Source organism: Plecotus auritus (assembly GCF_963455305.1).
Source record: "Plecotus auritus genome assembly, chromosome: 12".
Taxonomy (NCBI): Eukaryota; Metazoa; Chordata; class Mammalia; order Chiroptera; family Vespertilionidae; genus Plecotus; species Plecotus auritus.
Genome location: NC_137778.1, coordinates 316,515 through 329,789, shown reverse-complemented (window position 1 = coordinate 329,789; position 13,275 = coordinate 316,515). Strand labels below are relative to the sequence as shown.

At 58.6% G+C, this 13,275-nt stretch overlaps 1 protein-coding gene across 1 annotated transcript; it reads left to right on the top strand.

The window, feature by feature from the left end:
- Positions 1-458: 458 nt before the first annotated feature.
- On the top strand, positions 459-12,541 carry CD244 (CD244 molecule; the record flags this gene model as incomplete). Its single annotated transcript, XM_080647769.1, has 7 exons — positions 459-480; positions 7,060-7,395; positions 7,463-7,744; positions 8,894-8,998; positions 9,382-9,617; positions 12,281-12,346; positions 12,530-12,541. 7 exons carry the CDS (start codon positions 459-461, stop codon positions 12,539-12,541), a joined length of 1,059 nt encoding a protein of 352 aa, XP_080503895.1.
- Between the last annotated feature and the right edge of the window lie 734 nt (positions 12,542-13,275).

Sequence of the window (13,275 nt, the reverse complement as noted above, 5' to 3'; positions counted from 1 at the left end):
AACGAGGGAACAGGCCCACGAGTGTTTGTCCGGGGCCTGTGAGAAGGCTGAGCTCGGGCTGAGGAGTCAGGAGCCTGGCTTTGGGGATGAGAGTGGCAGAAGGTCAAGGCCGAGATGAGACGATGAGGCTGCGATGGGGCGAGCTCTCCCTCAGCGCCGGCTCTGCTGGCAGCTCTGCAGCCCTGGTGGGCGGCGCTGGGTGCGGGGGGCACGGGCTTGGGCTAAGGAAACCGCTTGCAGGGTCCTGTGGGGCTGGCCTGGTGGAGGCTGACAGAAACCACTCTTGTTTTAATTTTTTAAAGGTGTAGTTTGAAAAAATTTTGGAGCTCCAGAGCAATTGTAAGAAAATGCTTGTATTTCTTCACCTAGATTCACCAGCTAACGTCTAATCGCCTTCGCTTCATTCCCTTTTCTCTCCACATCGCGTGTGAGCGTGCCCCGGGAAGCGTATGCTAACGATGGCTTGTGAGCTGTTTGAGAGTAATGCCCCTTTGCTCCTAAAGACGTTGGCACCCTTGACCCAGAATCGAACTGGCAACCTTGGGTGCTCAGTCGCTCAGGCCAGCGCTGTAACCACTGAGCCACCGGCCAGCGCCTGGGGGGTTGGTTTGTTTCATTTCATCCCATCAGGAGACATGATGACAGTAAAATGTTTTCTTAAAAACGTGGGTTCCTGCAGAACTTAATGACACGTGCAGGGACCTCACCACCTTCAGCTTTGCAGCCTCCACCGGCTGCTCACTTCGCCAGAGGAAGCGCCTGGTGGTCTGCGGGCTCTGCCTCCCTGGCCGCCTGCCCTTCCTCTGCTGCTCACTGCCTTTCAGCCACGCTGGCCTCAGGCCCCCCGCCCCACCCCGGCTTACTCCTCACCCCCGGTGTTCCGCGCGAACCCCCTCCTCAGTGATGTCTTCCTTCCTCCTGAAATGTCACCTCTGCCACCGCAAGGCCCGAGCCCGCGGGGCTTACTTCTCCCTGCAGCGCGTCTCCGTTTGACACACGATCCGGATTCCCTGTTTATGTTGCCTCCCAGGCTGCTCTGTGCGGCTCTGGGAGGCAGTGTCTCGAGGCCAGGCTTCTGTCTGTCCTGCCCACTGCGGCCTCTTCGGCATGTAGACTAGCATCTGGCACAGACTCTCAGGGAACGAGAGGGAGCAAGTCAAGTGCGAGTTATATGGCTTCTGTGGCCGTGAGGATGGGAACTCGCCTCTGGTTTCCTCGTTTCTCGTGTGTGAAGTGGGAAAGCGCGGCCGCTTCCCGGGGCAGCGAGGCTGGGAGGAGAGGCGCAGGGCCGAGCGCTGCGAAGCCAGGCGTCCAGCCCCAGCGCTCACGCCCCAGCGCGGAGGCCGGGCTGGCTCACTTAGTCTGTCATCGGAGTGCAGGGAGGCCGTGCAGCCGTCCTTCCTCGGCCACTTCCTGAATAGAAAGTAAGAAAACGTTGAGATGAGATGATAAACCTTGACTGTGTGGCTCTTTGCTGAGGTTTCTTATAATTGTAACCAGGAATTTAGGGAGGCCTCAACACTTTTAGCTTCAGGGAACATGTATTTAACTGAGGAGATATTTAGTTGTATTATTACATCATGTTGTGAAACATTTAATTTTAATCTCCATTCCCACTCCTTCCCTGGACGTGTTTTGAGCAGCTGTATGAGACCCTGGGTTCCACGGCCTCCCTCTCCCGGCCGGTGTCTGTCCTGGGAGTCAGCACGTGATTGCAGGTGGTTAGTGCGCCACGCAGCGCCCCGCACACGGGCTGAGGCGCGCGGTGACTGAGGAAGGGAATTTGTTTCAAGCATCTGAGGCAGATGGGGAGGAGTTTGGGTCAGATGAGTTGGGGGACCTTCAGGGCACTGCCCTCAGGAGTGGGCCTTGGTCCTAAAGTTCACTTTGGACCCTAAATTCCGGTTTTGGCTGTGCATTCTGAGGAAACCCCAAAGGACACACTGGAGGCTGCGGACAAAACGGGGCAGCACTGCGGGTCAGCTGAAGGGCTGCGGCTGACAAGCCACTTCCCAGCGGGAATCACACGCTCTTCGTGGCGGTCCGGCAAGCTCTTCTCTTCCTCAGAGTGAGTGGTGGCGTGCGGGGCTCAGGAGAGAGCCCGGCAGAGATGCTGGGCCCGCTGGACGAGCTCGGCCTGCAGAAATCACCAGGGATGGGAGCCACTGCTTCACGGCACACCTCCCCCGACGTGCCACCGGCACAGAGGGCACATGTCACTGCTAATCAGATGGACAGCCCGTGCGGCCACGCCTTCCCTCCCGTGTCTCTTCCCCCCTTTCCAGAGACAACCCCCCGACTCACACTGGCACCCTCGGGTAGTTCCCCATGGGCGGAGACAGTAGGTACGCTTGTATTTGGCCTCTTTCGCTCCACATCTGCTGAGGTTATATAATTTGTAGCCGATCATCTTCATGGCTGGATAAGATGTCATTGTCTACCATACGATAGTTTATTCATCCATTCTGCCATTGAGGAGGCTGGGTCGCGTCCAGGTTTTCTGTTGTGATGCTTCTGTGAGCCTTTTGTGGGTGCTACATTAGAGTCATTTCCGGGAGTTAACTGAGGAAGATTTTGGAATTTAATTAATTAGGTAATTAATTAAACAGCTTCATTAAGCCCTTGTTATGTTCCAAGACATATGCAAGACTTTGTGAGGGAAACAGATGTGGATTCTATCCTTAAGAATCTTCCCGACTGTTAGAGGAAGAGTGACATCAAACAAGGAAAGACAGAAAATGCTAAGGGCTGCTCAGAGGCAAGCTGTGCTTAGAGAACAGAGACCTGAGAAATGGAGATTCTTGTTGGTGCAGACCCTGGGAAGGGGCCTTGCAGGATGAAGAGGAGTTCGGGAGGAGGGGGGACAGTGCACGCCAGGGCGCAGCCTGGACAGAAGTAGGGCGCACACGGGTGTGACGCACCCTGAAAGGAGCCCTCCTTTTCTCGGACAGACGGTGTGCGAGTGACAGGGTGCGGGTCCCCAGCAGGGCTGCGGCCAGGTGGCCGCTGGAGGTCAGGGCTGCCCGGGGAGAGCAGGCCTGAGTGGTGGGGAATGAAGGCGCGGGACCCGCTGTGGGGCTTTGCGGGACCGCCCTGCGCCAGCATCTGAGGCTCTCGGCTCCACAGACCCGCAGCCACCTGCGGGCCGCCCTCCCGCCCTGCGCTGAGAAACCAGCACACCTTAGTCGCTGGTGGAAGTTCCACTCTCCGAGGCCCCCTGCGCCTCCGCCTGAGGGCGCTCCAGACCCCCTCCCCTCATCCAGAGCGACTCCCTCCCGCTGGGTCAGACGCCTCCGCCCTCCCCCCGCCCGCCCGCCCCCCTCGCTCCCCCCTCCCGCCCTCCCCAGGCCGCCGACACCTGCTCAGCGGGCGCCACCTCTGTCTTGCGATCCCAGCCCGCTTCCCACTCACTCCATTTCCCCACGATTGGAAGCGGCCTGGGCGCCTCGCGGGGCTGGCGGCCGCGTGGGGTCATTTCCACGGCGCGTTGTGACAGGCCTGGTTCCACCCGGCCGCGGGGCTCAGTGGTGAGCACCGCCCACGGACCGGGAGGCCACCCTCAGGGCACATGCCCGGCTCCATCCCGTCGGGAGCTGCAGGAGGCGGTCCGGCGGTGATTCTCAGCATTGACGTTTCTGCCTCCCTCTCCCTTCCTCTCTAAAATCGGTTTAAAAAGGTCCAATTTCGGAAGCATCTGCAAAGTAGAATTGCAAAGGGAATGGCCATGTCTGCATTGTCACACTAGTTCTCTGCTGAAATGCTCGAACTTAAGCTTCAGTCCCGAGCACGATGAACAGAATCACGCCGAGGCTTACCCTGCTGCCTCCTTTCCCCGGGGCCTGGGCCTGCTCCGTGCTGTTTCCTCTGTGAGGCTGGTTTTTTGTTTGTTTTGTTTGGTTTCATTTTGGGCATCATTTATGAAAAGTTTTAGAATAATTTAATGCTCTGGTTTATGGTATTTTCCTCCAGGAATAACTTACAGTTCCCTCAAGTAGCCAGCCGGGCTGGAAATAGGAGAGACCCTGGAACACTGTCATCGAAGTCGGTGCACGTGATCCACACGGGTTTGAGTCTCTGTGAGAGCTGGCCCAGTTCTTGTTCACTCTTTAAAAATGTTTTTGTTCCCTCCTTTTGAGGGAGAGAGAGGGAGGGAGGGACCAATCTGCTGCTCCACTTGGTGATGCGTTCATTGGCTGACTGGGCATCGAACCCACAACCTTGGGGTGACAGGTGGCCTCTCCGGCGGGGGTTCTTGCTCACTCTTAATTCTCAGTGTGTAGCCATTCCTGGCACCGCCCCAAGCCTGGTGGGCGCAGACACCACGCCTCCTTTCTAAGGGCGCCCTTCTCAGCTCCATGTTCTCCTGGTTCCTGGAGGTGACTGTGAACTCTGCTGAGCTGCTCAGCCCTTCAGCTGCTTTCCATGGAGTCAGAAGACGCCTCCAGGGAACAACAGTAAAAACCGAGAACCCTCTGAATTTCCTTCTTTCAGATCCTGGCCCTTAATATTTCACCATTTTTTTGCCCTAGCTGGTTTGGCTCAGTGGATAGAGCATTGACCTGCAGACTGAGGGTCCTGGGTTCGATTCCAGCCAAGGGCACATGCCCGGGTTTCGGGCTTGATCCCCAGGGTGGGTGTGCAGGAGGCAGCCAATCAATGTCTCTCATCATTGATGTTTCTCTCTCTCTCTCCCCCTTCCTCTCTGAGATCAATGAAAGAAATACATGTTTTTAAACAAAGAAAGCTATGCCAGAGTGGGTCTTACCATCTTAAAACCAAAAAAATGCTTTCTTATAAAATTTCCCCACCGTTTTATTAGCTCTTGGACGCCTTTGACAACACGCCCTTACATTTTCCCCTTTTTCTTCGTTATTCTTAGTGGGGGCATCGGTTAGCATGTCTCACCTGGTCTTCTGTGATCAGATTACAACTCCTTAGCTGACTCCTATCTCAGGCACTAGCGTGTGTTGTGGAACACAAGTATGACCTGGTCCCAGGTCCCGGATTCCGGGGTCAGGAACCGTGCTGACACAGGAAGAGGCCGGACTCCTCAGGGCTCTGGGGACAGTGGGGACAGTGCAGACGGAATGCCCAGCCCTTTCTAGAAGCTTATTCATGACTTTCCATTCCCTCGGGGCCGGTGTGCAGGGCTTGGCGTGCTGGCCCGCTCTCAGGTGTAAGAGTCTGAGGATCACAGAGACGGCCAGGCGGGTCCAGTCTGCTCTCAGCGTGGTCACAGGCAGATCCCCCCGTCGTGTGCGTCAACCTCAGGTGTCACCATCAAAGGAACGTATTCTGTTAACCAAGCAGTAATTATAAGCCCTTTAGTTATTTGGTCAGTGTCTTGCGGGAATGCTGGGGTGAAGGTGTGGCTGAGTGATTGTACTTATAACACATGTGGACATCCAAACCCCTCCCCCATCGCTCTTGTCCTAATAGCCTCGTTTTAACAGATCTGTTTGTATCAATAGTCCATCTCCTAATCTCTCCTCCAAATTCTCTCTGACCCTCTCCAGCCCACCCAGACAGCCTGGTTTTCCTGCCTCACTGGCGATGCTGTGCAAGTCTCCTGCCCACACTGCCACAGGGACAGCCCCTGCTCTTCCCCGCTCTGGCTGCTCTGCGAGGGCAGGGGGCACCCTCCTGGGCAACAGTTCCCACCCTGAACTGGGCAGGAGGCTGGGAGGTACCCGGGCAGGAGGCTGGGAGATACCCGGGCAGGAGGCTGGGAGGTACCCGGGCAGGAGGCTGGGAGGTACCCGGGCAGGAGGCTGGGAGGTGCCTGGGTAGTGTATTTTTCTTCTTGCCTTTCCATTTTTTTTCTACGGAGCAATACTTGTGGAGACCTTCTAGTGACTGAAAACCTGGCAAACATGAGTAAAGAATGACCAGTTTGTTGCGCCAAGTTCTCCAGGGGGGTAGGAGCCCAGCTCTATGGGAGGGCATGGAGGGCGCTGGGAATTCAGTGTGGAGTGTTCGTCTTACTTGGTCTGACCATTCAGAACGTGTAGTGTCACCACTGGCCACCAATGGTCACCAATGGTCCCCCTGCAGGGGGACGTCACATCAGATAGGATGTTTATTTAGAGCGTTGTAGTTAAGAATTCACCCTCCAGCCCTAGCTGGTTTGGCTCAGTGGATAGAGCATTGGCCTGCAGAAGGGTCCCAGGTTCGATTCTGGGTTGTGGGCTCAATCCCCAGTAGGGGGAGTGCACGAGGCAGCCAATCAATGATTCTCTCTCATCACTGATGTTTCTATTTCTCTTTCCCTCTCCCTCTCCCTTCTTCTCTGAAATCAATAAAAAAAATCTATAATAATAAAAGCGGAATATGCTAATTAGACCGGACGACCTTCTAGACGAAGCCGGGGCTGCGAGGGAAGCCCGGGTCCCAGGTGCCGGAGGGAAGCCGGTGCCGGCAGCCGGGGGAAGGAAGGCCTGCTCTTGCACAAATTTCGTGCACCGGGCCTCTAGTAAATAAATAAAAGAATTCAACCCTCGCTGGTTTGGCTCAGTGAATAGAGGTCCCACGTTCGTTTCCGGTCAAGGGCACATGCCTGGGTTGCAGGCTCCATCCCCAGGAGGGGGTGGGCAGAAGGCAGATGATCAATGATTCTCTCGCATCACTGGTGTTTCTACCTCTCTCTCCGTTCCTCTCTGAAATCAGTAAAAATATATTAAAATTCACCTTCTAAAGCCAAATTGACTGTGTTGCAAGCTCATCTTTCTCACTGTATAATTAGGGGTTGTGACTTTAAGTTCTTTCTAAATCTGTTTCCTCGCTTGTCAGACGGGGATGAGAACCTTTAGGGCCGCTGTGAAGTGAAGGGTTAACACTTGCAGAGCGTTCACCGCCTTCCGGCTCCGGCTCCGTGCTGCGATCCCTCTGCTGTGGGCTGCGGTGCCTCCTGCCTCCGAGCTCGGCAGAAGGGGCGCCAGTGAGGGTGTGTGCTCTCCGGCTCAGGCTCTGGGCCCTGCGTCGCTCCAGGGAAGTCCCGTCCAGCTGCCCCGCGCTGAGGCCTGCCACCCTTTCTGCCTGCAGCCGCTTCCTCTTGCCCAGAAGCCCTGGCTCCGGATGGACCTGTGGTGCGACGTTCGGGCACGTCTCTCTGCTTAGGGCCCGGCCGCACCCGCACAGCCGTGAGCTCTTTCGAATGGAAGGTACAGCTGCGCTCAAACCCACGCGCTTGCGTGCTGTTCACCTGGAAGGCTAACGCCAGTCTGCAAGGTGTGCACTGGAACTACAGTGACCGCAGCCACAGGCTCCATTTCAGCATCAGCGCGTTAAGTCTCCTCCTCGAGGCCGCGCAGCAGGACGACAGCGGCACCTACTCCTTGGAGGTCACCAGTGAGAGGGGCGACGTCAGGACCCACTTCTTCCACGTGTCCGTGTTGGGTGAGTGCCCCGCTGGGCGCGCGGGCAGGTGCCTGAAGGCCTTCCTGATCAGAGCCTCTGCTTCCAGACCCTGTTGGGGAGCCCGAGCTGCAGCTGCTGGAGCAGACGGAGGCCCTGGGCAGCGGAAAGTGCCAAGTGACTCTGAACTGCTCGGCCTCCGGAGGTGGTGATGTGACCTACACCTGGTACAGAGGGGGCGAGTGGATCCCGACGCCCAGGAGCCCCTTCCGCCTGGAGGAGCAGATCGATGTCGGCGGCCGGCACACATACACCTGCAACGCCAGCAACCCCGTCAGCTGGGCCAGCCGGAGCCTCCAGCTCGGCCAGGGCTGTGGGAGCGCCGGCCAGAGTGAGTGCCACGCTCGGGGCTGGGACAGGGTGGAGGGTGCTGGGCCATAGCCAGGCTCAGGAGCAGGAGCCGGAGGTCTTGGGGCCCTTCGCCAGGGTCCTGGCCTCTAGGCACACAGGTCCGGGGCAGCCAGGCGCGTCTGGAGCTGGGGAGAATTCTGTCCCCATCAAGAACCTCCTGGAAGACGGCGTCTTCCTTCCCATAGGAAATGCCTCATTGTTTGGTGAGTGACAGCCCAGCCTGGCTGTGAGTTGTTTTCTCCTTTGGCTGTCGGGGACCCGCTTCCTCCTCTCAGGGGACACCTTCCCCAAGCCCTGTGGTCCCAGAGCAGGGCCTGGGTTGTGGCAGCATCAGACGGGCACCTGCCAGAGGCACTGGCTCATTGCTGTGCTTATTGAGAGTTACCCGGAGCCACTGTGCACCGCTTTTTCTTAGATAAATAAGACCTAACGTGATGTCAGCATGGGCAAAACCTGCCTGCAGTCCCTGACTTTGAGGAACTTATAGCCAAACAGGGACACAAAGTAAGCTCTCCTGGCAAACGGACACAAGCTAGCCGAAGCGCGGGCACACGGGGAAGCGCCTACTAAACGCCTGGCAGAGCTGCTGTTCAAGCAAAGTGAGGTGATGCCTGTGAGGACCTCGTCAGCAGCTTCGGGGCGCTGCCCTCCTTTCCCTGCGCTGCTCGCTCGGCACTGCCCTTGGCTGCGCGGGACAGGCCCTGGCACAGAAGTCCACGCAGGAAGAGCAGAGGCGGCAGAAGGCGGGACGGAGTGGCCTGGCACAGAGCAGACATGTGTGCCGAGTTAAAACAAAGGAATGGATCTGTGTAGCAGTGACTGAGCTCGGATCTACCCGATGCTGTGAACTTGCTGTGTAGATACATGGTCTCCTTCCTGTGGGAAAGCAGGCCCGGAGAGGCTGAGGCGCTTGCCCCAGGGCACAGAGCTTAGCGGCAGCGTCCGATGCGGAGCCCCTGCTCTTGGTGTCCCTGGGCGCCTCCCAGCGGAGCAGGGAGACACCTCTGACCTGAGCTGACAGGGTGTGAGAGCAGCACCCCAGCGAGTGGGGTGGAGCGGCCAGTGCAGCAGGCAGGGAGGGAGGGCGGGGAGAAGGCGAGTCCTCAGCCCATGTCTCCGTCTCCCTCAGAGCTCGGCCTCCTGCCCCTTTCGATGATCATCGTGGTTCCCATACTCACGCTGCTCGGCACCCTCACCTGCGTCTGCGTGTGGAGAAGGGGGAGGAAGCCGGCAGGTAAGGGGAGGGTCCCTAGGACAGGCTGCCTGACCTGCCTCCCCGTGCCGGGGAGGGGGGGGGGGGCAGGGGGAAGGGGCCGTGTGCCCGAGTCAGGGAGGGAAAGCAATGGCTGCTCCCAGGTCTCGCTCCGGGGGGACCCCAGATGTGCACGGTCTGATCCCTAACAGCAGCTTTACTGGCTGTGGCTGGTTTGGGGGAAACTATCAGGCGGGTGCTGCCTTGAGCTCTTTGAGTCTCCTGGGACGAGCACTAACCATCCTCCCTTCTAGAACCTTCCTCAAGGTCTCGCCACCTTGGACGAGGGTGGGATGCCGGGAGCAAGCGCCTGGTCCAGTTCCCAGAGGACTCTGCAGCTCTGCTCTTTGCTTCCCTCCACACAGAGCCCCGCCCAGAGGGACCGCTGACCATCTATGAAGATGTATGCAGCCTGCCCGTCCGGAGCGGCCAGGTGTGGCCCCAGGGCGGGCTTCTCTCCTTCCTTCTGGAAGTGTCCTGGGAGCAGGGCCCTGCTGAGCAGGGGCCAGAGAGCCCGCTGCTGCCTCAGGTGGCCTCAGCCCCCATCGCTGTCCCACTCAGCGTTCTAGCCCTGGCCGTGGGTGGACAGAGAAAACTGGGGGTGAGACGATGAAATGAGGCCAAAGGGCATTTGGGGGCAGAACTGTATCTGCTGAGCAGCGATGGGGACCCCCAGCCACCAGGGATGGTGGCCCCCTGGTGCCCTCATTTCCTGAGGCTGGGCTAAGGCTCAGGATGAGTGCAACCTTGTATGTTGCGTCTGACGAATTCTCCTGCCCCTGTAAGTCCAGGTTTACCTTTGGGGGCCCTTGGTCGTTGCCCAGCGGGGAGGGTGCTGGCCGACCAGCCGAGGCAGCGCAGTCTTGGAAAAAGAGGCCTGAGTCTGGCTGAGGTGCTGGGAGAGAGCAGCACCGAGCGGTGAGCAGGGCGGCGCTCAGAGGGGAAGCAGAGGCCAGCGTGGCGGGGCTGCAGAACAGGGTGTGGGGACAGGCCGGGTCGCTGAACTGTCCGGTGGGAAAGGAGGGACTGGAAGGACCCTCCTCCCGCCACCGATCCTGGTGCTTGGCTTGGGCAGCGAAGCAGGAAGTCAAGTGTGGGGCCTCCTGGAACCACAGAACAGAGGCAGCTCCCTGAGGCTCTGTGGGGCCGTGTCGGGGCCCAGCAGCAGAATACCGGGGTGTCTGTGCCTCTCCCGTCAGCCACACCTAGTACAAATCACAGCAAATACAAATGCCTACAGCCACGGAGGCCCTACTCAGTGAAGGTCACTTTAGATTAGGAAAATGGAGGAGAATATTGGGGAAAATGAGTATTTAGGAGTAAAAAAATCTATTGGGGATTCAGGCCCATTACTGTGCTTCTGAGCCAGGGGTTCATCTCTCGTGGCCTCGTCCCCGCTGTCCCCAAGGTTCTGTCCAAAGGCCTCCACCTCCCCCCACGGGGTCCCGCTGGGCCTTTCTGGGGACGCTTCCCGCAGGCCTGGGAAGAAGAGAGCAGCAACAGAGTCGGGTTCTGCCAGCTGCCTGTGCCACCCCAGCCTCCAAGTGACCAGACACCAAGGGGTGGAGCCAATTCAGCAGAGATAGGGTGGAGCGTATATCCCAGTCCTGCGGGCCGGGGCATGGAGAGCAGCAGGTCAGCCACACACATCAGCTCCCCCCGCCCCATAAGCCAGCTGCTTATATTGGGTAGAAGGACAGAGGTTACATGGAAAGGAGGCAAAAGGGATAGGAATGGGCATGCAAAATGGGCAGTTTACAGGCAATGCAGGCTGGGGTTTTGCAAGGGGGGGTATGGGGGGCCTCTCTGGTTTCTGCAACAAGATTGTTCATCTTTCCATGACAACAGGCAGCTCCCGGGCGGGGAGGATGGGCTGCATTTTCAGGTGAGCTCCCAGGTTCCTTGTGCAACTCCAGCCGGATTAGAATATGCCTTGTTTTTTTAAAAAAAAATATTTTTTTTTTCTTGATTTCAGAGAGGAAGAGAGAGGGAGAGAGAGATAGAAACATCCATGATGAGAGAGAATCATGGATCGGCTGCCTCCTGCATGCCCCCACACTGGGGATTGAGCATGTTCCCTGACTCGGAATAGAACTGTGACCTCCTGGTTCATAGGTCAAAACCCCTGAGCCAGGCCGTCTGGGCTGTGTCTTCTTTAATCAGAACAAAACAATCCTGGTTAACAGAGCAGGATTCATATTCCTTACAGTTATTGCTGGGCCCCAGGATCCTATTTCTGCCCCAACAAAAGGATGGCTGATTGCTGAACCCCCAGAGCCCTTCCTGGCAGCAGACCCTCAGGGGGAAGGGCAGGAATGACCTCGGACCCCATGGGGGGCAGCACTGAGAGAGGGAGACAGCTTCTGGCCCTGAGTCGGTTCACCCAGCTGCGCACTGCAGGGGGCTGGCTGGAGCCAAGGGCACGCGGACTAGCAAGGCTGGGGCTGGGCTGGGTCTGGGTCTGGGCTGGGTCTGGGCTGGGTCTGGGCTGGGTCTGGGCTGGGGCTGGGCTGGGTCTGGGCTGGGACTGGGCTGGGTCTGGGCTGGGTCTGGGTGGGGGCTGGGCTGGGACTGGGCTGGGTCTGGGCTGGGCCTGGGCGGGGGCTGGGCTGGGCCTGGGCTGGGTCTGGGTGGGGGCTGGGCTGGGACTAGGCTGGGTCTGGGCTGGGCCTGGGCGGGGGCTGGGCTGGGCCTGGGCTGGGTCTGGGCGGGGGCTGGGCTGGGACTGGGCTGGGCCTGGGCGGGGGCTGGGCTGGGCCTGGGCTGGGTCTGGGCTGGGACTGGGCTGGGCCTGGGCTGGGTCTGGGCTGGGACTGGGCGGGGTCTGGGCTGGGACTGGGCTGGGCCTGGGCTGGGCCTGGGCTGGGACTGGGCTGGGTCTGGGCTGGGTCTGGGCTGGGTCTGGGCTGGGACTGGGCTGGGTCTGGGCTGGGGCTCGGAACCATCTAGTCCTGGAATCAGTGGCTGCAGCGAGGCTCCGACCTGACTTAGTGCACAGTCTGCGGCGAACAGTCAGGCGATGAAGGGACGTTTCTGCGCAGGACAGGCGCTCAGTGGGCAGGGTCCCCGGGCCGGCCCTTCCGCGGTGCTTCGTCCCAGCAGCTGTCCGGTGGCTGCTCTCCATGCCTCTCCGTCCCGGGACCAGGCGCTCCCTCCCAGCTCCTGGGAGCGCCTCTCTTTTGCACCCTTCTCCCCATGTGACCCAAACCCGGAAGGCTGAGCGCCTGCTGATGCTGCCACATGCCTTCCCTGTTTGTCTTGCAGGAGCGGAGGCAGGAGCAGGACTCCCCTGGGAACGGGAGCACTGTCTACTCCATGGTGCTGCCCCAGGTACCACTCGTTCTCGCTTGTAGTCCGCACCTGTCTGTGAGCTTCCTCAGCCCCCCTCCCCCAAACTTCCACACACCTCAGACCCTTGAATGGCGAGTGAGACCTCGGTGCTCCCGGGGGGGAGGTGGCTGGGCAGCGGCCCTGAGATTGGCTGACAGTACCAGTGCTCTGGGGTCCCCACAGCCTAACAGCTGAAGGTCAAGGTCAGGCCAGAGGTGGGGCCAGATGAAGGTGCGGGAGTATGACCATGACAGGGAGTTTGGCTTCTGGTTTTCTGTATTCTTTTTCCCCTCCTCCCTGCTGCTTCCAGGACATGGGGCCCTTGCACTTAAAATATATATATATATATATTCATTTTAGAGAGGAAGGGAGAGGGAGAGAGAGAGAAACATCAATGATAAGAATCATTGATCTGAGGAGAAACCAAGATGGCGGCATAGGTAAACACCTGAACTGCTGCCTCACACAACCACTTCAAAACTACAACTGAAAGACAAAACGGACATCATCCAGAACCACAGAAAGGCTGGCTGAGTGGAAATTCTACAACTAGAAGGGAAGAGAAAGGCACACGGAGACTCAGAGGAGCGGCAAAGGGCTGAGGTACGGAGGTGCGTGCGTGCGTGGAGAGGGCTGGCAACTGAGGATGTGGCTGGCTTTTTCAACCCGCAGGGAGACACAGGCTCCCGACTGCTCTGAACTCCAGTTCCGGGTGAGGCTCTGGGGACCCAGACTCATACGGGGAGAAACTGAACTGTCTGGCATCAGGCAGAACTCGAGGGCGGCTTTCTCTCAGAGGTACTTGCAGTGATTACCAGGGGACACTGAGACCCGGGGGCCTCTTAGGGCAGGGCTGACGGGAAGCCATTGCTGTTTGCTCCGCCCTGAGACTCTGCCCCATCCAAGCTGAGCACAGAGGCGTTTGCAAA